At 44.0% G+C, this 24,310-nt stretch overlaps 1 protein-coding gene across 5 annotated transcripts in view; it reads right to left on the reverse strand.

The window, feature by feature from the left end:
* Positions 1-24,310, reverse strand: part of LOC135904454 (peroxidase-like protein 2) — a 77,980-nt gene that overhangs the window by 29,425 nt on the left and 24,245 nt on the right. For all 5 annotated transcript variants that reach the window (XM_065435270.1, XM_065435272.1, XM_065435271.1 and 2 more), the window contains exons 6-9: positions 23,979-24,047; positions 21,303-21,353; positions 8,402-8,437; positions 6,106-6,165 (exon numbers count right to left, since the gene is read on the reverse strand). In XM_065435270.1, coding sequence (XP_065291342.1) covers positions 6,106-6,165; positions 8,402-8,437; positions 21,303-21,353; positions 23,979-24,047 — 216 coding nt within the window. The remainder of the gene's footprint in view (positions 1-6,105; positions 6,166-8,401; positions 8,438-21,302; positions 21,354-23,978; positions 24,048-24,310) is intronic.

Below are 24,310 nucleotides of genomic sequence, written 5' to 3' on the forward strand. Positions count from 1 at the left end.
GAACTCGAATTAGCCTAGACCTGAGAAGGGAACGGAAGAAACTGGTACATAAGAAGCCGATCAATGAGTTAGCGGTAAGAGGGAAAATAGAGGAATTCCAGATCAAGCTTCAGAACAGGTATTCGGCTTTAACTCAGGAAGAGGACCTTAGTGTTGAAGCAATGAACGACAATCTTGTGTACATCATTAAGGAGTGTGCAATGGAAGTCGGTGGTAACTCTGTTAGGCAGGATACCAGTAAACTATCGCAGGAGACGAGAGATCTCATCAAGAAACGCCAATGTATGAAAGCCTCTAACCCTACAGCTAGAATAGAACTGGCAGAACTTTCGAAGTTAATCAACAAGCGTAAGACAGCTGACATCAGGAAGTATAATATGGATAGAATTGAACATGCTCTCAGGAACGGAGGAAGCCTAAAAACAGTGAAGAAGAAACTAGGAATTGGCAAGAATCAGATGTATGCGTTAAGAGACAAAGCCGGCAATATCATTACTAATATGGATGAGATAGTACAAGTGGCTGAGGAGTTCTATAGAGATTTATACAGTACCAGTGCCACCCACGACAATAATGAAAGAGAAAATAGTCTAGAGGAATTCGAAATCCCACAGGTAACGCCGGAAGAAGTAAAGAAAGCCTTGGGAGATATGCAAAGGGGGAAGGCAGCTGGGGAGGATCAGATAACAGCAGATTTACTGAAGGATGGTGGGCAGATTGTTCTACAGAAACTGACCACCCTGTATACGCAATGCCTCATAACGTCGAGCCTACCGGAATCTTGGAAAAACGCTAACATAATCCTAATCCATAAGAAAGGGGATGTCAAAGACTTGAAAAATTATAGACCGATCAGCTTACTGTCCGCTGCCTACAAACTATTTACTAAGGTAATCGCAAATAGAATCAGGAACACCTTAGACTTCTGTCAAGCAAAGGACCAGGCAGGATTCCGTAAAGGCTACTCAACAATAGATCATATTCACACTATCAATCAGGTGATAGAGAAATGTGCGTAATACAACCAACCCTTATATATAGCCTTCATTGATTACGAGAAAGCATTTGATTCTGTCGAAACCTCAGCAGTCATGGAGGCATTACGGAATCAGGGTGTAGACGAGCCATATGTAAAAATACTGAAAAATATCTATAGCGGCTCCACAGCCACCGTAGTCCTCCATAAAGAAAGCAACAAAATCCCAATAAAGAAAGGCGTCAGGCAGGGAGATACGATCTCTCCAATGCTATTCACAGCGTGTTTACAGGAGGTATTCAGAGACCTGGATTGGGAAGAAATGGGGATAAAAGTTAATGGAGAATACCTTAGTAACTTGCGATTCGCTGATGATATTGCCTTGCTTAGTAACTCAGGGGACCAACTGCAATACATGCTCACTGACCTGGAGAGGCAAAGCAGAAGAGTGGGTCTAAAAATTAATCTGCAGAAAACTAAAGTAATGTTTAAACAGTCTCGGAAGAGAACAGCAGTTTACAATAGGCAGCAAGGCACTGGAAGTCGTAAGGGAATACATCTACTTAGGGCAGGTAGTGACTGCGGATCCGGATCATGAGACAGAAATAATCAGAAGAATAAGAATGGGCTGGGGTGCGTTTGGCAGGCATTCTCAGATCATGAACAGCAGGTTGCCATTATCCCTCAAAAGAAAAGTGTATAATAGCTGTGTCTTACCAGTACTCACCTACGGGGCAGAAACCTGGAGGCTTACGAAAAGGGTTCTACTCAAATTGAGGACGACGCAACGAGCTATGGAAAGAAGAATTATAGGTGTAACGTTAAGGGATAAGAAAAGAGCAGATTGGGTGAGGGAACAAACGCGAGTTAATGACATCTTAGTTGAAATCAAGAAAAAGAAATGGGCATGGGCAGGACATGTAATGAGGAGGGAAGATAACCGATGGTCATTAAGGGTTACGGACTGGATTCCAAGGGAAGGGAAGCGTAGCAGGGGACGGCAGAAAGTTAGGTGGGCGGATGAGATTAAGAAATTTGCAGGGACGGCATGGCCACAATTAGTACATGACCGGGGTTGTTGGAGAAATATGGGAGAGGCCTTTGCCCTGCAGTGGGCGTAACCAGGCTGATGATGATGATATATATTATATAGGCAAGACCACGATTGTCCACCAAACAATACTTAAAAGGTTTCCGATTCAGCCGCATCTTTGAAGATTGTTTACCTGCTTTCATTGTGTTCACTATTTTATCAGCACCATTAACTGCTTCTCGCGGCTTTACGTGAGTGCCAGCTATGGCGTAAGCTACGTTGAAGGCTGACAAAGAGGGTTGTCCAAGTACGCACAGCTGCAGAGCGCTGCCATGTTCAGTTGCTTGCTTCCCATAGCAATTGATGACGCATGCGCGACGGCGACTTACGAGCACTGTGCTCACATTCTACGCCCCCCCTCCCCCCCCCCCTTGGGCGACAACGCGGGCAAACGGGCAAACTTTCACTTTCTGAGTAGTTTACTACTTGGCAAGGAGGAAGTAAATGTTTTGACAATAGTGCACAGAACTGCGCACGCATCGTGAGATTGGGAAAATGGCAGCTCTCCAGTAGCCACGGGCTGTAGCGCCGACAACGTCGTCACGCGATTCTTTTGCGCCCACAAATTGGTTATTTCGATGCTACTAACAGGAGTCTAAAAAAAATGATATGATATGACGGAATTTTAATTCGGGTGGTGGAGACTCACAAAGTCATCCCTGACAGTCATCAGCTGTTCGGAAGCGAGTTGCATTTACTGGATTTTGATGGCCGGGTAATATTTTGGGGCCGATTATTTTGCCATGCAGATGCTTGCAACGTTCCACATCTTATTCATGACGTACATGCAACATAGAGGGGCAATTTTTTGCCCGACTCCCAGCGTATTGCGAATTCCTGTCCAATATTTGTGGCACTTAATGCAGAAAGACGCAATTCCTACAAAAAAAAATGTATTTTTGCACAAAATATTTAAGCTAGAACATTACAAATTTCATCAACTGTAGAAAATTCTAGCAAGGTATTTTGATTATTTTTCAATATTCTTTCCTCTTTTTTTGTTTATTATTGCCAGTATTGCACTGTTATTGTTTGCTGCATTTTTCAGTAAAGTTCGTAAAGTAAAATGAATTTTTTTAAATTTATGTCATTGGAAACCACATTTCATGAGTTTCTTTATTGAAGTATAGTCTAGTATTGCAGTTCTATGGCGTATTCAATAAAATAACTTGATTAAATTCTTTATTAAGGGGTTAGCTTTTATAATAAGGAAAGCTTATTGCCGTGCTGAAAACATCTACGCAGCTATAACAGGTCGCATGCGGAAAGCTTGTCCGCCCCGTAACAGCGAGTAACTTGGCAACGTTCCTATTGTAAGAGCAACGTTTCCTTGCTGCGATAACTATTGCAAGAGTCAGCAAGCGGTCGTAGACGCCACATATAAACCGCAGCTGCTACTCTACCGAGATGGGGTAAAAGAAAACATACGAGAATCACTTGTGGGAGTGTTTGTGACTGTTTCAGAAACCTTCACGTTGACGAAATAATTTCGAACATAGTTGTGCAATGTTGAAAGAACAGTTCACCTAGTATTTTTGTAAATTCTGACCGAACGCATGTCACGATGAGTGTCGACTTGAATGCGATTAGCACTGAACCGACGTAGCAACACGTCGCGTGCTACCACTGCCGAAACGCGTCACGTACGAAGCGCGCATGCAGCCAGCATGCTTTCTCGTACATTTCTTTGCACATGCTGCGCCATCTGGTGGCGCCGCCTCGAAGTCCGCGCGTCGCGCATGTGAGCGTATATATTAAGACGAGGTTGCCTGAGTATACGTGACACGAGTTTGATTCTGCCCAGTTCCGGGGGAGATTTTAAAAATATTTTTTTCATTTTGTTGAAGATAGGCGCGCACCTAGTGGCACCTACCTGACGACCGACGTTGGTGCGACAGTCGGTTTGAAACCCGACTCCTTAACCACTGTCGTCTTGTGGTGAACCTATTTACCTTACGGAGACCCAGTTTGGCGGGAAAACAATTACAGACACAGAGAGAAAGGTGGTGGACAAAGACCGGAAATTGCATGAAGTATCCTAAGAATGCTAATCGCAAAACGTGCGTGTAAACAGTTTGGCTTGATGAGCAGCAGTGATAAAACGGTACATAAGGCAACCCTAGTCAAATACAATGAGGATCGTTACACTTACTATATGTGTAGCCTTTTCATCCTTATATTTATTACAAGAGGGGCAAACGCCGCTCTCTTGTGGTACAATCACAGATTTCGTTTGCAAAAACATGGCCTTGCGTAGCTTTCTGACAGACGGCAGCAAAATTTTATTGTTTCCATGAGTCCCAGTGCGTCTTGACATAGCAGTATCAGTCCTGCAACCCAATCACTTGGCATTCGATGGAGCATGATACCAGAATTTTCTTGCTGATGCAAGTCTTTTTCTAGCGTATACTAAAGCATTATTCTCTGCGCCAAAGAGAATTATGTTTTTGACACAAAAGAGCGGCACATAACAATCGCTAAGATGTGCTGATTGGCATGGCTCTCTTTGTACGCATGTAAACATCACTATTGCACAGAGGGTTGATCGAAATTCTGCACTATAACATTAAATTCACTATAACATTAAAAACGCTTAACATTATAACATTAAAATGCTGCCATAAAGATTTGATCGCTGCAGCATCCACATGTGCGAACTTATATGCACCATTTCCACAAAACTAAATTATGTGGTAATGTTAAATACTGTCATTGTGTGAACTAGCTGGCACTATGACAAGCAATTTTCGGTAAAGAAGCCAGCACATCAGGAATGCAGAAAGTCATGAAACACGCGAAGCATCTGTTCAACAGAACTCCGACGCCAGAACTTGGTTTCTGTGTGGCTTTGTAAATTCATGCACCTTCGCATTCTCACGTTCGTTAAATGTCTCGCAAACGGTTAACTGGTGTTTTGAGTGCCTAGTGAAAAATTCAGGGAGGATTTAGTGATAAATACGAGCCAAACGCGTTAGCAATAATTTTGTAGCTCTTTGAGGTCCCGATTCCATGATTTAAAGCGCGTTCGCCGCTTTGCAAAGTGTTGTTCAGGAGCTCACTCGACGCATTTCCTGCCTCTTCGAGGAACAAATTGTGACTCACGGTGGTGACGGTGACACTGCCTTTTGCATTATACATATGTATACCCATAGATAGATATCACGCGACTTGCTTCGCACACTTCCCACACACGTCCTTTTCACTTTGACCCTCCTAACGCTAACGCACTAAAAATTGCGAAAAAGTCCGAAGAAGCCTTAGTTCCTGGTGAAGTAGCTGATCAGTCATCGATGTCACCAAGCTTTTTGCAGACGCCCGAGCAATGCCCAAGCAGAGGCCAGAATCTATGGTTCACAATCGATAGAGCGTTTTGTTCTGAGAGTGCGAGGTACGTGATATGCTACAATACGCTGGAGAAGAGCATGCAATTTTTTTTTCCTGAAGAGCGCGTATAGACGACGCGCCTCCTGGCATAACACCAGGAAATCGGTCAAAATGTTAGGAAAGCAACTGATTTGCTCTACCAGTGCTTTGACTTGTACAGAAAATGTGACTGCATGTCAGAAACAACACCCGATACCTTGCGTCGTTAAGATAGTCGCAAAAGCTTCGGATCAACAAACGTCAAAATTAAATTTAGACATTTTTCTTGGCAGCGAAAGGGCACCGCCATACCTTTCGTGATTACATTCCGTATTACGATAATTAGGTTGTATAGAAAGCCCGCAAAAACGATATCCGCGTTCAACTTCAAGCCCAGTGCACTGAATACTGTAGCACCGTCGCCTGTTTTTGCGGAAGTCACACATTTACGAAAAAGAAAGGACATCAATGCGCACTCACGCACTCAGAAGCGAAGCCCATTACGGCTACAAAAACAAATATGCAGTGATACTTAAGTAGTGGGCTTAGCGCCGCATGACAGCACCAAATGTACGGAGCATACACTGAGCGCATCTAAAGCGCGACTATAATACGACATCATAAATTTCGGTGTTCCCCCTTTTCAAGAAATATTTCTGCAAGCAATACTTACTCGTACTTTCACGTTTGCTCTCCACAACTGTAGTCGCTATGGTTTTCGCCGTTTCACCTACTAAAAAAAAAGAAGAAAGAAACAAAGGTTCTGAAGTAAGACATTTTACACTCAATGAGTTTCGCGCTTGCGCGCTTAGGCACTCAGTGAATAATGATGATTATAATTCGTGGTTAACACTCCAAAGCCCCGACAGATGCGCTAGAGCAAGCTTCCTTCTCAATTTTAGCCATGTTGGGTTCTTTAGTATGCATTCAAAACCATTTACGTGAGCTACGCACATTGGTACTGGTCCATTTGCACGTTGATTTAATGCGGGTGTATTTTCTTTGTGTCTGCCGGTTTAAAGTATCCTACCGGTTATCTCGCTTGAGTTTGAAGTATAAGATATAAATCAACTCGCCCGAAGAACAATTTTCGTCAAGTAATTCTTCCTTACTGCGTTTTTCTTCAAATTTCTAAATTCCCGTCACATGAACGTGACCGGGTGGCTCGGATCCGGTATCGGGGATGGCAGACAAGAAAGGCAGCTTGCTCACACTAGTCGAGGCAAAGGGCGAGGGTGTCTGCGTTGGCAGTGAATTTGGCCTTTTGACAGCAAGCAGATGCGATATTTTGTACTCTCTTATATCCTATAGTGTTGAACCAATTCTGAAAATTCTTGTGGTAAAACGTTCTCTACATGGCGCTTTCTAAATTCAACTGTGTAACCAGGTTTCTTGAAGGGTCCTGGTGAAGATTTGAGAGGAACGTTGTTCTTGTTTATACAAAACTCACATCCGGGCACATGGTGGAGCAGGGTGCGTTTTCGCCGAGAATCGCTTCATGCAAAGCAGTTGCTCTCAAGTACCGCAGACACGGCCGACAGAAACCAGAGTACACCGTACACACTACTCACCGCACCGAACTAGGCACCTGCTAAATTTTTCTCTAAAAAGTACTTCTTTATGCCGAAAAGAAAAAACCATATGGTCCAGTACCATTGCTGTCTCATTATATCGTATCTATGCTGCCCCGCTTGTCAAGCCCTCTTCAAAACAGGGGGCCAAGACCCTTACAGTAAATCTATCGCTCTCTTGAGGCTCTTTCGTATACATTTCTGTGTTCAACTGCGGTCGCTTGTTCCAAACATAGTTCAGGACGCTAGGGATGTTCCGCGCAATCACACTAACGTGGCACATTTACTTGCAAAGTTATCGCAATTTCATTAGAAATGCCACCCGCACACCCACAAGAGGTGTTGTAGTCTTTATTGGTTGTGGGCGTGCACACAGTATAGCGTATGAAATGGGAACATTTGTTTCAATGCAGTCGAGTATGTTTCAAGCCGAGTTTCTTTACGTAGCAGTGAATAATGAGAAGCGTCTCTAAATAATCTTTTTTTATTAGTCAATCCGCTTCAAGACATAATAGAAAACAATTAGCAAAGCTGCATAAATTGAGTAGCACGCACCTGCTTTAGTAAAACTGTGGCGCAATTTAGCTGAGGTACCTTATATCTTTCTGTCGATTTAGCAGTAATTTTTTGTACCATGGACGCATACTAGCTGCGAAATGTGAATTTGATCATTAGTTGTTACTGTAGTCTAAAATCAATGTTCCATAAATATGTAGAATAATGAGGCTAAATTATAGTCTTACGCTCTAAACATTCGACCTGAATATGAGGAGCGCCGTAACGGAAACTCCTGATTCATTTTCAACACCTGACGTTCTTCAATACGCAGCTGAATCAATGTACACGAGCGTTTTCACATTAAGTTTCCATTTAATTGTGTCCGTCGCAGCCAGATTCCACCCCCGACCTCAATCTCCGCAGCCCAATTTCATAAATATATGTTCTCGGTCATTGTATGTGGGTAAACAAAATAATGCAACTCTAGCGTTGCTCGGCGTGCATTTGATTGTTTAGGGATGCTCCAACGTTGCCCAATAAACATTTGTTAAAGTCACCCAGGTGCAGTACTTCAATAACGGTCAAAGCACATGATATTCTGCTAAGATTTAGTATACGTAGAAGTTTTTTACAGATAGTTTTATGAGTATGAGATATTTTGATGGTTACTCTTATTATAAATCCGCAAGGTAGTGCTTCTTGCAAAAATTAACAGAATTCTAAGCTACTACAAAGCAGCTCACGGAGGAGCATCAACTAACTGCACCACGTAAAAGTAAAATATGCATAGCGCTAAACGAAAGTTTAAACGGCTGAGACGTTACCCGCCAAGTAGGATCTATTATTGTGAAGTCGTGTAAATGCCGCCGCAGAATTTGCATTAAGGTTCGCTCCACTTACACGTGGTTCCCACTTGCTGTATTAGCATCGATGCACCTGCAAATATATACAAAACATAGCTCTAGAACATAACGGGCCCATAGAGCTTCATAAAATGGGAGTATAATGATCTCAGTGAAAAGCAGTTTCTGAAATGCTTGCGGACTAGGCTAAATTATGTATTCAAACACGCACCTTTGAGCTGTGCCAACCGATACGGCTATTCTGTTAGAATAGCAACCTTGTTGAGGCGTATATACAAGAAAATATATTTTAGAAAGCTGGCACTTGAAAATAAATCAAAATCCCGATATTTCCTTAATTTCATACAAAGAAAACGAACGTCTCACATGAATAACGCAAACGTGAGGTACTTTTAGGAACGAAAACAACCTTTCACATGAATTGATTTACACGTCTAACAAAGAGGCTAAGGCGGAAATATAGTTATCTCGGTTAGCACTCTATTGTGCCGAGCTATTAGCTTAGTCAGCAAGTTCGGAAAGTGGTGCATCTGCTTGCCAATAACGACTCCGCTAACGCACTGCAAAGCAGTGGTCTCCGAAGTGCCTAATATTTACTGAGTTTGCCCGCTAACATGGGAACAGTTGTAACATATAAGGCCACGAAATCTGAGGACGGGACCGACCGTGTTTATTCAGCACAAATCTTCCACAAACGAGGGCAGTTCTTCTGAGACATTTAATGTGCTAATTAGCCGAAAATATTTAACCAATATATAATACTGCTCTAATAATGTACATGCGAACTTTAATATGTCCTTCGTCTTAGACAGCAGCATATCCAAGTTGCCAAGCCCCTGCGCTTTTTTCCCCACGTTTCAAAGCTTTGGCGTAAAATAACAAAATATGTGAAGTAAGCGTGCGCCCATGCACCTCACATACGCAACATCAGCGATCTCAAAGGGTTTTTAAGCAACTAACCCCACTAAACGACTGACTCGACGACCACGTTCGCCTTACTTGTTCAAGGCACACCCCTAAGTCTCGAATGGCAATGCACACATAACTATTCATGTTCGCGAAATTAACAGCGCAAAACAGACAAGGACAAAGAAAAACAACATGAGACTTGCACTGAGCTCACGAGTCACAACTGAGGTTTATTTTGAAGAAAGTCGCGTTTATATACACCGGATGGCTCCTAATGCGCATGCACAGTCGCTTGGTTATTGACATGTTGGCCTGTGTTGGCTGGTGTATATATATTCCCCTTTCCTCAAAATAAAGTTCAGTTGTGAGTCAACGCCAGTGTCGTGTTTTTCTTTTCCTTCGTCCTTGTCTGTTTGGCGCTGTTAATTTCCCAAACATAAATCACCATCAACACGACCAAGTTTCTCTTCTAGCACACATACCTACGTTTTTTTTTTTACATATAACGCCCAGCTTCTAACAGCAACAAGCTTACGTGACGAAACATATATTTAGTACAGCTATAGTACAACCAACAGCCAAATTGTTGAAGCTTCATCTTCGCATCACCGCACATCCGTTTATCTCGTTCCCTAGTTGGAGGGATGAAATAATGTAATATATATGTGATGCATTGTTCGCAATGTTTCCAGTTGTCACACACTTTAGTGCGGCTTCTTCCGTACTATGTACAGTCGACCAAAAAAGTTTACGGACCAAGAGATCTGACAAAAAGCTGAATATCTCCTCAGTCTCAAGACGCAGCCTGTTATTCCCATTTCCAGCCTTTTGTGGCATATGCGAACAACATTACGATGCCCAATTTCACTGGCTGCTTTTAAAGGCTGCTCGTATATTTTGAATTTTCTGAGATCCCGTGGTCCGTAAACTTTTTTGGTCGACTGTACCTTCGGCTGCACAGAGTGTTAAATTCTTAGGTAATTAATGAATACTGTCTTCAGACCAATTTAAATACCTGCGAGGGGGCCCCACGTAATGGGTGCAAAAATGAAGACTGAATAATTGTGGCTTAGAGCATTCTACGAAGCTATCTAGTGTTGATATTGTGGTACCCTGAATGATTATGAAGCTGTAACTGTCAAGGTCAGTACAAATTTAGAAGCGGAGTTCTGCACATTGAAATTGAAATACTGTGACCGATTGCGGATAATGTATTTGGTGTGTCTAAATCAAAAATATTGGCAGCGGGCTAGAAATAGTTGAAGAACTGACAATGGTGCGTAAACTAGTGTTTGCATACTGCTAGAAATGGGTGCCGACAGCAAGTCTCTACCATGCTTTAATTCAAAGGGAGAAGTCAATTTTTGACAGACTATTAATTAGGTATCTAAAGAAAACATTAGTAAGTTTTTATTTGGTACGCTTGCAGAAAATTTATAAATACGTTTCTGTTCGAATATTCTTACTAACAGGACTACAGAAAAATGTTTATAGATTCTTGGTAGGCAGTTTGAAGTCTAAGAACATGTTTCAAATAAATATCAATGGCCAATTGGCGATAGTATATTATTAGGGAGTTTTTTTAAGAAGCATAACGACTGTTACAAGGTTTTCAGTTGACTGTGGGTAAGTCTTGCAACTATAGTCAACAGACATTCAAATAAACTTTGCCGTTAATATTGATAAGGGCGTGAAAGTGACCAGGCGTCAGCATAACATTTAGAGGCTGCGCAGGACAATCACACTTATATAGCTGTGCTAGGCATAAGGCCGCTGATCACTGCTTATAATATGGAAAACCGAACGGACAACGTGGCTGGTCGGTAAGTAGTTATTACGTGTACGGCAGTGCAAAGCCTTACACGAAGGAAAAAGTAAACGGGACGGGCGTTAACTTGCAACTAGCTCCAGCTACGCATAGCAAAGCTCAAACTTACAATGGGTATGGGCTCATGGCGAGCGGTTAAAACAAAGAAGTGATAGAGAAGAACGCAACTGATAGCCACCCAAAACTTATGCTCGTCATACGTCACCTCGCAAACCCAGATAATGTGACGACTCTAATCCCGCTGTACACAATTCCTTTATAACCCCTGAATGCATAATTCACTTGAGTTGTCGCAAGTTTGCATCACCCGAATGCAAAGCTTCTTGCAAAGTTCGCTTTACATTCGTGTTTTCATTTTTACTGTGATTATTTTGTCGTTTTTCGTTTCCTTCTTTAGCTAGCAGGACTTAACTACTAGCACCCTTTCTATGTGTACTGGCACATACTCAGAAAGAACTTAGTTTCAGCATCATTGAAAATTTAAAAAAAGGTTCCCTGACACATACGTGTCCCGCTTTTCTAATATCGTAGGCTCCGAGTATAGTTGTTTCTGCTTATTTTATGCTTTTCTAGCTCAATGGGACCCATCCACATGATACACAATGGGCCGCCAAATGAGAATAGTTATCCTCGCTTTCCATCTTTCGCTACTGCTCTCTTGAGCGAACATTGTTCCAACGACCCGCATGGCTAACGTGGGCATTCCCACACGGTAGGGGAAGCTGATATGCCACAGTAGTAAAGCATCAAATAAAAGGGCTTTTGTGTTTACGCTGCGCTGCAACTTTTTTCTGTTATCTGTCTGCTTTTTTACCTTAGCACAGATGCTGCCCACAGGCACGTACCCAGGAGGGGGGGGGGTGGAACCGCCCCCCTCCACGCCCAGGCCCACGCCACCACTCCTCACACACATTCCTAAAGCGCTGGCAAATTGATCTAAACGGCGGTAAACATTTTGCTGCCCTTTACAGTGAGAGCTGTATATCACTAACTTTACGTACTTTTTTCACCATCCAGCAAAAGAAAATGTTATCATGTGGGCCGATCCTGGTGATAGTGCAAAAGGGATCCAAGCTCAGTGGCACTTACCCATGTGGGCTCGGGAACCTGTAATGCACTCTTCGAAATCTTCGGGATGGGACCACGTATGGGGACTGGTTAACACCTGCTACACGTCCGCCGCGGCTCGGCCTGACATTGCACTACCTTTGGATGGACTCACTTATGCGAAGCGCTCAATGCCTGCTTCACCTCCACCGCGGGTGGGCCCGGTATAGCACTAGCTTAGGAATCGACTCACGTATGCGGAGCGCTTAACACCTGCTTCCCCACCGCCGCAGGTGGGCCCGGTATTGCACTAACTTCGGGATCGGCCCACGTATGGGGAGCGCTTAACACCTGATTCACCGCCGCCGTGGATGGACCCGGTATTGCACTAACTTCGGGATCGGCCAACGTATGGGGAGCGCTTAACACCTGATTCACCGCCGTCGCGGGTGGACCCGGTATTGCACTAACTTCGGCATCGGCCCACGTATGGGGGAGCGCTTAACACCGGCTTCAACTCATCCGCGGGCGGGCCCGGCTTTGCACTATCTTCGGGATCGGCCCACGTACGGAGAGCGCTTAACACCTGCTTCACCGCCGCCGCGGGTGGACCCGGTATTTCATTATCTTCGGTATCCGCCCACGTATGGGGAGGGCTTAACACCTGCTTCCCCTCCGCCGTGGGTGGGCCCGATATTGCACTATCTTCGGGATCGGTCAACGTATGGGGAGTGCTTACTTAATGCCTGCTTCCCCTCCGTACGTGAGTCGGTCCGCCATTGCGCTACCGTCGGGCCGACCCACGGCGGAGGTTTAACACTTTGCTTTTACTTGGACAGCTTTCACTGTCGTCAGCTCTCGCTGCCATTCCGTCTTCATGGAGTGGAATGGTCGTAAATTTTTTTTTACTTCTTTTGGATGACGGTACTTATCGGCATCTACCGGGGAGTGAAGGCCAGTTTTCTCCTCGATTCGGTGCCTGCGCGATTAAATAGTGATGAGTTCAGTTGTCACCATCTATTCAAGGATCAGGTGCATCGCTGTTGCTTTGGTAATTCAACCTTCTTTGTTTAGACTGATCCAGTGACCAGGAAAGGGACTCAATTCGTTGTTATCTGGTCTGTATGCTCGTAGGGCGAGTTGCAGACGGAGAAAATGCCAGTTGCGTTGAACTTTTCCTCTAGCTTCATTATTTCTTCGAGTGACGGCTCGCCGCGACGCTGGCAGATCATCGGAAGCATATACCTGCGATATGGGTTAGATAAGGTGGAAAATAATATAAATTGAAACAGCGTCCACTATCAGCCCCTGCAATACCCGTTAAAACCATAAGGCATATGATTGTCACCAGTTACCTCGTCTGCCTTTTCCCTAATTTTACAGCACTTTTCGTGCTAAATTGGCTACTGGAATGAAGAGACGCAAGGAGTTGAAAAATTAAGCGATCTACTAAATGAGAAACCCAAGGCAACAGCCAAACAGTTAGGTAACATGAAAATGAACAAATTTAAACGTTGTTTGTTAAAATATTTGGGTATCAACATCTCTTTATTTAAAAAGGAAATAGAGAAAACGCCGCCAGAAGTGCAGAATAATTCCTTGTGTTTTGAGTGACGCTTCTACAGTTATCAGTCGAGCCACCTGACGTAGCCACTTCTCTGCTGTGCTAGTGTGGGTGTGTTCCTAACCTTCCGCGGTAGGCGCAGTACATCTAGGACCACAGACTCCTGCGCTCTACTTGGTTGTAGGGGACTGGTGACCACGCATCGTTACGCAACTTCCCAAATAACAACACGAATCAGTTTTGGCACTTAAATTGGTAGAGCAGAAAACGAGGGATCCAAAGCAACTGTGATATATATAAATAATATGTATGTGTGTGTGTGTGTGTTTCTCTATAATTATTCCAGGGGTAATTCTAGAAATGATACTGGAAATCTTTATATTATATGAAGCGGTCTGCGCTGGACGCATGAAAGAAGACGAAGGAAGGTGCCAGGGGAGAAGTGAGGAGGAATAAGTTGGAATAAAATGGCGGACGACACCCGTCTCACTTAGATGATGTCATTTCTGTTGCCGTTCTAGTTAGGAACGCTACATTTTGGCGCAGTCGACAGTTTTCGAAGACCAGCGATGCGGGTGACGTTTTTCGTCGACCAGGCGTCATCAGAGTCTGTTGTGTTCACCCGATACCAAGTGCACGGTGAGCCAGCGACGGACCTTCCTCTTGAAGTTAGTTCTACCGCGCTGATCAACGTGGTACTGCAACAAGCTGCAATCAGCCGCCAAGCCCTCGTGCAAACAGGATCGGTGACAGTGAATCTACAACTGCAGACACTGAGCGAACTCGTTCTGGAACCCATACGACGTGGCACCCTCAAAGAGGAAACGCCTGCCGGGAAGGTGAGCCTAGACTTGAGTGTTATGGAACTGCAAAGGAACATTATACAACAGATCGAAATAATGAGAACTTTCGTCCAAGCGCTTAGTCGAGAGCAGTCAGCACGAAGTATTGTTGAACCAGATGTTTTTGAAGGAAAATCGCAAAATGCACACTACTGGCTGTGTTTTTTCGAGTACGCCTGTGACAAGAATCTGTGGCACTCCGACGACACAAAGATTTTGCATATGCGCCGCTATTTGGGCGGTATAGCCAGAAAATGGTATGACGTGCAACTCATGGATTATGGAACAACATGTTGGGAACTGTGGAAAAGCAACTATTTAGGGGCTTTCGAAGGCAACGCAGTAGAAAGATGGGATGCGGCACTGCGGTTCAGTTATACAGGTGGCTCTCTGCTTGAGTACTGTCTTGAGAAGCGTCGCCTGTTGTATTCTGCAGAACCGAAGCTGTCGTCTTCTGCTGTTGTAGCTTTGATAACGCAAGGGTTGTGTATCGAGATCCGTTGTCATGTCCAGCTCAAAGGTCCAAGAACGTTTGATGACCTTCTGAACTTTCTACAGACCTCAGTGCCAAGAATTACATCGAGAAGACAGCCAGATGGTAGAACAGAGCAACTTGATTCCAATCTAGAGTCGTTGCCGTCAACTGAATGTGAACACAGCTTCATAAACAAATCTCTGGGAAGCGTAAATCATGACTGTGAGGATGGTGAAGAACCAATTACCGCAGTTCACGGCAACCTACTTCCACATAATCTGTCTACCGTGCATCACAAGCCCCAGAAAAAGAGCTTCAGTGAGACAGTATATTTGGTGTCGTCAAGCTTATTGTACGCCCCCATTAAGGTAGATGGCATTGAAGTGAAGGCTCTCGTTGACAGTGGAGCTTCGGTATCTATTATCAACAAGACCCGAGTGGATGCCAGTCGTCTGCACGCTGGTAGAACATTGCGTGTCCAAGCCTACGATGGGTCAGTGACCATGCATAGCGAATGGGTGACCCTGGCTATTGAATTTCAAGGAAATGCTATTACCAGTGACGTATTGGCCATTCCCAATGTCACCTACGATTTTCTTTTGTCCCGTCCAGACATGAAAAAACTTAAGATGAACCTCTATTGGGATGACAAGGTAATGGCCGAAGACACGATAAGAACAGAAGACCCTGGTGAAGAACCTAGTGTATCAAGGCTAATTTTTCACCACGAAGACATCAAGACTAAGTACCCAGAGCTTATATGCATAGGAAGCTGCCCTCCAGCAATGAAATCCCATGTCGTTCCTTTCGAGCTCGCAGATAAAACAGTGGTTCGTAGAACCCCCTATAATATGTCCAGAGATAAAAAGGTGTGGCTGAAAAAGGAGTTGCAAGAAATGTTAGACGCAGGTATCATCCGGCCTTCTGTATCCCCATTTGCTTCTCCTATCACTATTGCACCTAAAGAAGACGGGACATTCCGCCTCTGCACAGACTACCGGGCTCTCAATCGTCAAACTGAATTGATACCTTATCCAATGCCGAGAATCGACGACATCATTGACGAAACCGGTGGTTGCCATTGGTTTTCACGAATAGATCTCTGCAAGGGCTTTTGGCAGATTCCACTAAGTGAAGAAACGAAGAAGTACACCGCGTTCATAACCCCATTTGACTTGTTTGAGTACAACCGCCTACCATTTGGTTGGAAAAACTCCCCTGCGTGGTTTCAGAAGATTATGACGGACATTCTGAAACCTTACCTGGGCACATTTTGCAATGTGTACATCGACGACATCATCATCTACTCAAAGACAAAGGACGAACACCGTAGTCATCTTTCAAAAGTTCTTCATGCCCTCAGTCTTGCCCAACTCAAAGTCAACTTCAAGAAAAGTGCGTTCTTTCAAGATACCGTAGTATTTCTTGGCAGGGTGTTTGATGGACAGACTAAAAGCACCAAGCAAGAATCGGTAGAGAGAATCTCCAAGCTGGTAAAGCCTTATGATGTGCACTCCCTGCGCGTTTTTCTTGGCCTTGCAGGACACTTCCGGGCGTTTATCAAAGACTACGCACTGAGAACAAGGTGCCTCACACGTTTAACTCAGAAAGACGTGCCTTTTCATTGGGACGAGAAGTGCGAAGCTGTCTATCGTGAGCTTGTAAAACTAATATCGTCGGACCCCATCTTGCGAATACCGGATTTTTCCTTGCCTTTCGTGCTGAACACGGACGCATCACATTATGCTACCGGTGCAGTTCTATACCAGAAGCCATCCAAACAAGCTGATCAAACCAAACACTACGTCGTGGGGTACTACAGCTATACCCTGAAACCCGCCGAAATCAATTACTGTACCACAGAAAAGGAAGCTCTGGCCGTCTTAAAAGCTGTGCAGTACTTTCGTACTTACCTGGAAGGTGCCAAATTCATACTTTTCACGGACCATCAAGCATTGACTCAACTTCTGAGCATGGCCCAGCCAAGAGGCCGCATTGCTAGATGGGTGAACTATCTGCAACAATTTGATTTCGTAATTTCGCACCGTCCTGGCCCACTCCTCACTGACGCTGACGCACTATCAAGATTACTTGTACAGGAATCAAGCAATAATCCAGATACAATCAATCATATTAAGCTATGGGAAGGTACAGAAGAGCTCCAGTTTATCAATGGAAGGTATCACGTACCACCAACTATGATTCCAAGGATTCTTCATCTATACCACGACACCCCTGAATCGGGTGGACATGATGGCTTCTGGCGCACTTATAAGAAATTGCTCATGAGATTCACATGGCCGGGCATGAAAAACGACATCAGCCATTACATCCGCACATGCCACCTCTGCCAGGTGAACAAAGTTAAATTCAAGCAATCGACAGACGTTATGACAAACCCTGAATATTCAAGCATCCCGTTCGAAGTAATTCATTTGGACTTCGCGGAGCTCAAAAAGAAGGGGGAAGGAGTCAAGCGAACGCAAGCTTTCTTGCTCTCCATAGATGAGTGCACACGGACGATTGCGGCTAAAGCTGGCAAAGAAGACGCAAACAGCGTAATAGACCTCCTCAAAGCTGAGTGTTTTAAACACACAAAGACGCTCGTCTGCGACAACGGGCCGGCTTTTCGGAGTGCCAAATAATCAAAGTGGGCCCAGGAGCACGGCATCATGATAAGGTATTCTTCTCCATACCACCCGGCAGCAAACGGCCTAGCGGAACGTGCCATACGAGACATCAAACAGTATCTGAAGATGTATCCAGACTTTGCCGGTGGCTGGAAGTGCTGTCTCGAGGCCGCTGTGAAGCATCACAACAGATCATACACCACGAGTTTAGGCTGCAGCCCTCATTTTGTAACTTCAGGTACAGCGCCCATACTTCCTGCAGATCGTGAGCTAGGTCTCCTAGAGAACCTCGAACTTGCAGAAGTAAGGAAAACTGTCAAAGAACAGGAGATCTACAAGCGCCGCATGAAGCGAAACTTTGATAAAAGGCACAGTAGCGAGATACCGGACATACAGCCTGGAGACTATGTCCTTGTAAGGAAAGGAGCTGTGCCCTCAAATTCAAAATATTGCGGACCATTTCAAGTTATTAAGACTGCATGCCAGCATGGAATATTGAAGAATGTCTGGTACACCGGAGCCTCGGGCCAAACGGAGTGCGCCGCTATTGGAAACGTATTCAAGTATTACCCCAGGAGGTGTAATTAAAAGAAATCCGGAAGAGTGAAGCGGTCTGCGCTGGACGCATGAAAGAAGACGAAGGAAGGTGCCAGGGGAGAAGTGAGGAGGAAGAAGTTGGAATAAAATGGCGGACGACACCCGTCTCACTTAGATGATGTCATTTCTGTTGCCGTTCTAGTTAGGAACGCTACATTATATTTACTTGTTTACTTGTTCTTGGCAACGTTCTTCCCGCGCTTCTGTCATGCGCTTGTCCATTTGATGTGGTTCCTTGTTTGCCAAGTAAAGCAAAGGTTTATCTCACAGGTGTACTTGTGAGGTACAGCTTATTTCAATTCTCTTTTGCGGGTTTGAGCGTCTTTATGCCGAATTGCGGGGTATTATTCTCATTTGTACCTGTAAAGCTACCTACCTCCCCCCCCCTAATTTGCGTAGAAAGAGTTACCTTGAGTTGCCCCCCCATCCCGAAAAAACAAAATCATGAGTACCTGCCTAGCTGCCCAGTTCATTCATTGCTGAAGACGGATTATTCGTTCTATTGTCTCTAATTTCTAGTACCGTATGATGCTCTAACCCTGTTGTATCTGTTCTTGTTCTAACCCTGTTGTATGATGTATCTAACCCTGTTGTTATTGTACCGCTCATTGAAATTTTTGTCTGCAAGTTGCGTGTACTATCTTGGCATGTACGCTGTGGTACGTACCTTCAAATTCAGAATATGTGCGGCTTCCTTCTGCCTTCAAAAGATTGCTTAAGAATGTAGAATAAATTTGCGTCTGGAGCAATGATGACAGGTTTGTGTTCTAAAGGACCAGATGTGCGTGATGCCAAGCTTGCAAGACAGAAGAAGAACGTTTCAGTGATTGATGCAAGACAGCAGAGAGCATCACTGAGTTCCACTGGAATTATGTAAGGCCTCTACTACCAGGCAATAATATCCTACCAAAAGAAAAGTTGCAGTGTGAGGGTCAGCCCAAAAGCCCTCCCATTTTATTTTTAACGTGGTATATTACCGGCCTCTATCGTAGGCGAATGTATAATTTAAGCAGACGCGTGGTTGCGCCAATGAGAGCACCGTGCGAGGTAGAAAGGAAATACAACTATTCGTATTTGGCCGGCCCACTGTCTATCATGCGGATGTTAGCGAATGTATGACAAGAATATATTGTTAAAAAACTCAAAGTGAAAGAAACGCTATTTATGCTCGATCCCTACAATATTAAGAGAGGGGCACCATTATGCGTCATTGAACCATTCGTGGCCCTTAGTGATAAACTGCGTTCCTTCTCAGTATGTGCCAGACCGTATAAGAAGCCTGGAAGTACCTCAGTCATGTTCACTGTAAAAAAAGTAAAACGAAGCAAAAATATAAGAGCAACAATCAATGAAGAGAAAAAAAATCGGAAGCAAGTATATCCACTGGATAATTCGCATTCAGGTGACGTAAACATGAGACAGCTCACGTGGATTATGTACAGCGAGTAAATTGAAGTAGAGTGATTCAATCATCTGCATTTGCGGGATGACGTATGATGAATATAAGTCAATATACATGCTTTGGGTGACTATCGATCGCGTTCTTCCCTTCTAAATTTTGTGGGTTTTTTTCAGCACTTCATGCGCGAAGACTCATTGTAAGGTTCAGCTACGCTCCCTCTAGCTGGGTCCAGTTGCCATTTGAGTGTAGACATATTGAGTCCGTCCCTACATGTTGCCTAAACCACTCGTATCCCAAACATTTGGCAGAAAAGAAATATTCACATTTTTGAAACATGAATATATCAAATGAATGTGAATCTGTTAACAAAGAATATTCAATTCTTATTGGATATACTGCATATTACCACACTCCTGCATTTATAGACCTCCGCTTGCAGGTGCGAGGGTGTTAACCACTCTTCTATTTCCCAAGATCGATTGGGCTTAGTAAATGCCTGTGACACGCGCACGTTCTTCCTAGTGGGTGAAGGTTTGCTTGTGCAATGGGGGGCAATGGATGTTTAAGAAACGCGTCACATAATCAAAACCGTACTTAATAGTATGTATATATATATATATATATATATATATATATATATATATATATATATATATATATATATATATATATATATATATATATATATATATATATATATATATATATATATATATATATATATATATATATATATATATATATATAGTTGGTGTAGATAACTTAGTACCATAATTAACTACTTACGCCATTCATCAACGTGTCATGAAGTAGGAAGTAAACAAGTTGAAATGAGAAGTGACATGCCACAAAACAACCAAAACGGGAATGATACTTATTAGGAATAGCATGCCACTGGTCATGCCTGCTGCATGTTCGCTTGGCTGATAATGGCATGCGGCTAGAGAGGCCGAGGCCCTTATGTGAGCGGCACGAAAGGGTGCAAAAAGTACCTAATGCCACGACAATTTCGCGAAAACCCTTTCGTGAAGAGCCTCGTCATTTTTGGCGGCTACGAAAATCTAACAGCTGCAGTAGCATCAAATTAGCGAAGGTAACCTGTATCTACTGCACTTATATACCTTTGGCCAAGCAGGCGTATACTAATGGCATCTTACGTCGGCCGATGGCACCTCTATATTCAGCAACCTAGCGCTAGCAGTGATCACTAGTGTGCCATTTTTTTTATTCGGTCACCATCTATGTGGTAGCTCTTGTTTGCGAATGCCGTCTTTGCACCGTCTGACTTTTTCCGGAGAAAGTATTCAAATTATCGGTTTTGATTTTCCTGGATTGAAATAAAAGACGTAGAATGCCCTAGAAGCCACGTGTAGTTGCTAACACAAGAGCTTGCTGTCGTGTGCTAACACACACGACAGCAAGCGGATTTATTTTTCTTTTAAAAGTGAAAGAAGATCTTGTATCTCCTGTGTTATAGTTTCTTTTTTGCGTTGCTGCCCTAGTGTGTGTTTCGAGGTATATCGCAAGGGGGCTCATAGAGAGAAAACAGGTGAGGTGCGGTCAAAAATGAGCTTGCTGATATAGCTCCAGCAATGAGACTTAAAAGAGAACTCTCACTAGTTACGCAGGAGCAATCGTACTTACCCATGCCTCCCATTCCTCCCATCATCGGATCCATCATTCCGTATCCACCACCTAACAGCATAAAAGGAGTGCGAGTTCAACATGTAGCACTTACAAATAATTGTTGATTCAAGCTTCACAAACGTAACATATAGGAACGTCAAATGTTCTCTGCGATATAGCGGCCTGCATTATGTTGTTTTCAAGAACAGTGCCATCTTTTAACATTTCGATGAAGCTGCTAGCTTTTCCAGAGTGGACGAGTCATTGTGAGCACCACTAACACTTGCCTGTGAAATATTGTGTGACTGTATAAGAAGAGTCTTGATGTGTATTAGGTGGGATCGGGAGGGGATGGTAATCTTAAACCAACTCATGCGCTACATATTCTTAAGTGGTTATGCGTTCAGATGGAAGACCAACGAGGCAGTATTTTGGAAAAGGACACAGCTCAAAAACACACACACACACACACACACACTAGGGAGCAACGCGCACACAGCGGTGACTTTCCCTATATATTTATAACTCTTCTGCATAACTTATTGAAGAATGTAGTGCATAAGCATAAAAATTGGATCCCAATAAAGTTTTCACCTTTGCGGGAGATAAACAATACATTCCGTGAGATTACTCGCTGCATAGGTTGAGAGTAAGCAAACGTGTGCGCATTGCCATTAATTGTATAGCATCTAGTTATCACTTCACTGAGTTTCGCCTGGCATAGGTAAAGGCAAGGCGCAGAAGACCAGGACTTAGGAAGAAGAACACAAACGACAAGACGGGCGCCACTCACAACTAAGTTTATTTTCGCAACAAGCCTGCCTTATGTAGGTTATTCACGCCGAGTCACGCACAAAACTTTAGAAGTAAAAAAAAAGCAATCTATCGACCATTCAGGAATGTTATCTGTACAGCTATCGAAGGAGCAAACAAGAACCACACGTGGATCAGCACAGGAGCCAACTGATCTAGTACAGCCTTTTTCCAAGCCAACGGGGACAAAACCATACATAAAAAGTGCCGTCTACACTTCACTACCAACCAATCTAACCACAACATAACACACTTCAAACACCTAAGGCACAGTCAGTGATAAAACCCGCACGACGATGGGAATAATGACCAACGAATAACACGGAAATAACATGAAAAAATGCGTCTATGTATAGTGTCTGCGTCAAAACTAAAATCTCTAATAGTCACTGACCTAAATATTGATAAAACATGTAACCGCGCGAAAAAAAAAAAGAACCACGCGACAAAGAATGAAATGGACAGAAGTGATGAACGATAAAGGTCTAAGAACAGCGTCTGCGTCAAAAAAACAACAAAAGCCTAAGAGCCACTAGAAAATCGTCAGCAAAATAAAAACTAGTTAAATAAAAGGAAGACAGACGGTAAAACAAATATAATCACTCTAACATGAAGCCTAAATGAAACCTTCTAAAAAAGTCGTCTCCTTGTCACTAAGCATAATGGACGGCCTGCTGACGCATGCGTTCCCCTCCTTTTTGATGAAAAAGGCCTCCACAATTTCCCACTCATACCTGTCTTTTCCATACTTCAAAAATTTTGTTTTGTCAAACTGAGGGCGGCAATTAAAGCAGTCTCTGCAATGCTTTGCAAGGAAACTCCCTTCCTTGTTGCGCAGATCTCGCTTGGCTCCATCGTCCTTTACGTTGATGCAAGCATTCAGGACTGTGAAACAACCACTGCAATTTATTGTCCATGCGCACCTGCCCTTAATAAGACGACCCAATTTCAAATCCAAGAACCTCCTTCCTCCTTTTGTGCTGAGCTCCTTGCTGTCCGAGAAGCGTTGTGCTCTGTGGCCGCCTTTCCCGTGGCCCCCACGGCCCGCATCGTCATCCGTACTGATGCCCTCCAGGCGACGCGGCTTCTGCGACGCGTCAGTCGCAGCCCTGACATATGCCAACAGATCCATCATCTGGCGGCGCGCATCCCGCAGCCAATATCTGTCGAGTGGATCCCACGCGACCTTCTAAGCTTCCAAAGGCATGCGGATTCTGTGATCCCTCTAGCGACCTCTCCATCGCCACTGCCTCAACTCTTTCATCTAAATGATGCCACCCTCCTTTTATCAAGAAAGGAGCACCTCCGGCGCCGCACACATGCTCTCATACCTCCGTGTGCGGTAAACCTCCCCCGCGCTCTTACCCGTGCAGAGGAGGTTGCGCTTCGGAGGATCCGGGTCGGGGTTGCCCTCACTCCTGCCGTGACTAGGAAGTGGCCGCACTTTCGCCCTTTATATCCTCGTCCTGAGTGCCCACTCTGCAAGTCGCGAAATGCTGCAGCCGCCATCCACCACCTGCTGTGGGTTTGCCCTGCACTGAAACCGACGAGGCTCCGGCACCTCGCAGCAGCGGGGCTCTCACCGCATAATCCGAGCGATTACACTGCTTGGACGCAGGGACCGCATTATCGATCCCTCTTGGACTTCATTACGTCAGCAAATCTTTTTTCATTCATTTAATCATCCTTATTCACCCCCATCCCATACCCATGTATGCCCAGAGGCATTTACCCTCGCATAAAAAAAAAAGCGTCAGAAAAGTGGATGCGCAGGAAAAACGGATAACGCTTGCAGTTAGGAAATACATCTTCTTCGAGTGGTCGTTGAACAAAAAGATAATGAAGCATTCGTTTTATTATGGCGGATGCTGCTGTACTCACCCATGCCACCGTATCCTCCATATTCTCCGGGTCCCCCCATCGGAATGTGGTCGTGTATATGTTCATTACCTACAAAATAAAAGAAAAGCACATCTGCTTTGCATCCTTCATGGTTGAGTACGTGATACATTAAGCATTTTAATAATAATAATAATAATGCCTTTATTTTCCATCTCAAGGATGTGGGAGGGGGAGAGAAAAAGCTACATATCCAGCTTGACGGGCTCTCGCCTCCCCGATACAATACATGATGTTTAGAAAAAAAAGGCAAACAGTACAAGCATATCAGTACAGTCAAAAAGGAATATTACAAATGGCAATTTTTACAAAAA

Source organism: Dermacentor albipictus, chromosome 7 (genome assembly GCF_038994185.2).
Source record: "Dermacentor albipictus isolate Rhodes 1998 colony chromosome 7, USDA_Dalb.pri_finalv2, whole genome shotgun sequence".
Classification (NCBI taxonomy): domain Eukaryota; kingdom Metazoa; phylum Arthropoda; class Arachnida; order Ixodida; family Ixodidae; genus Dermacentor; species Dermacentor albipictus.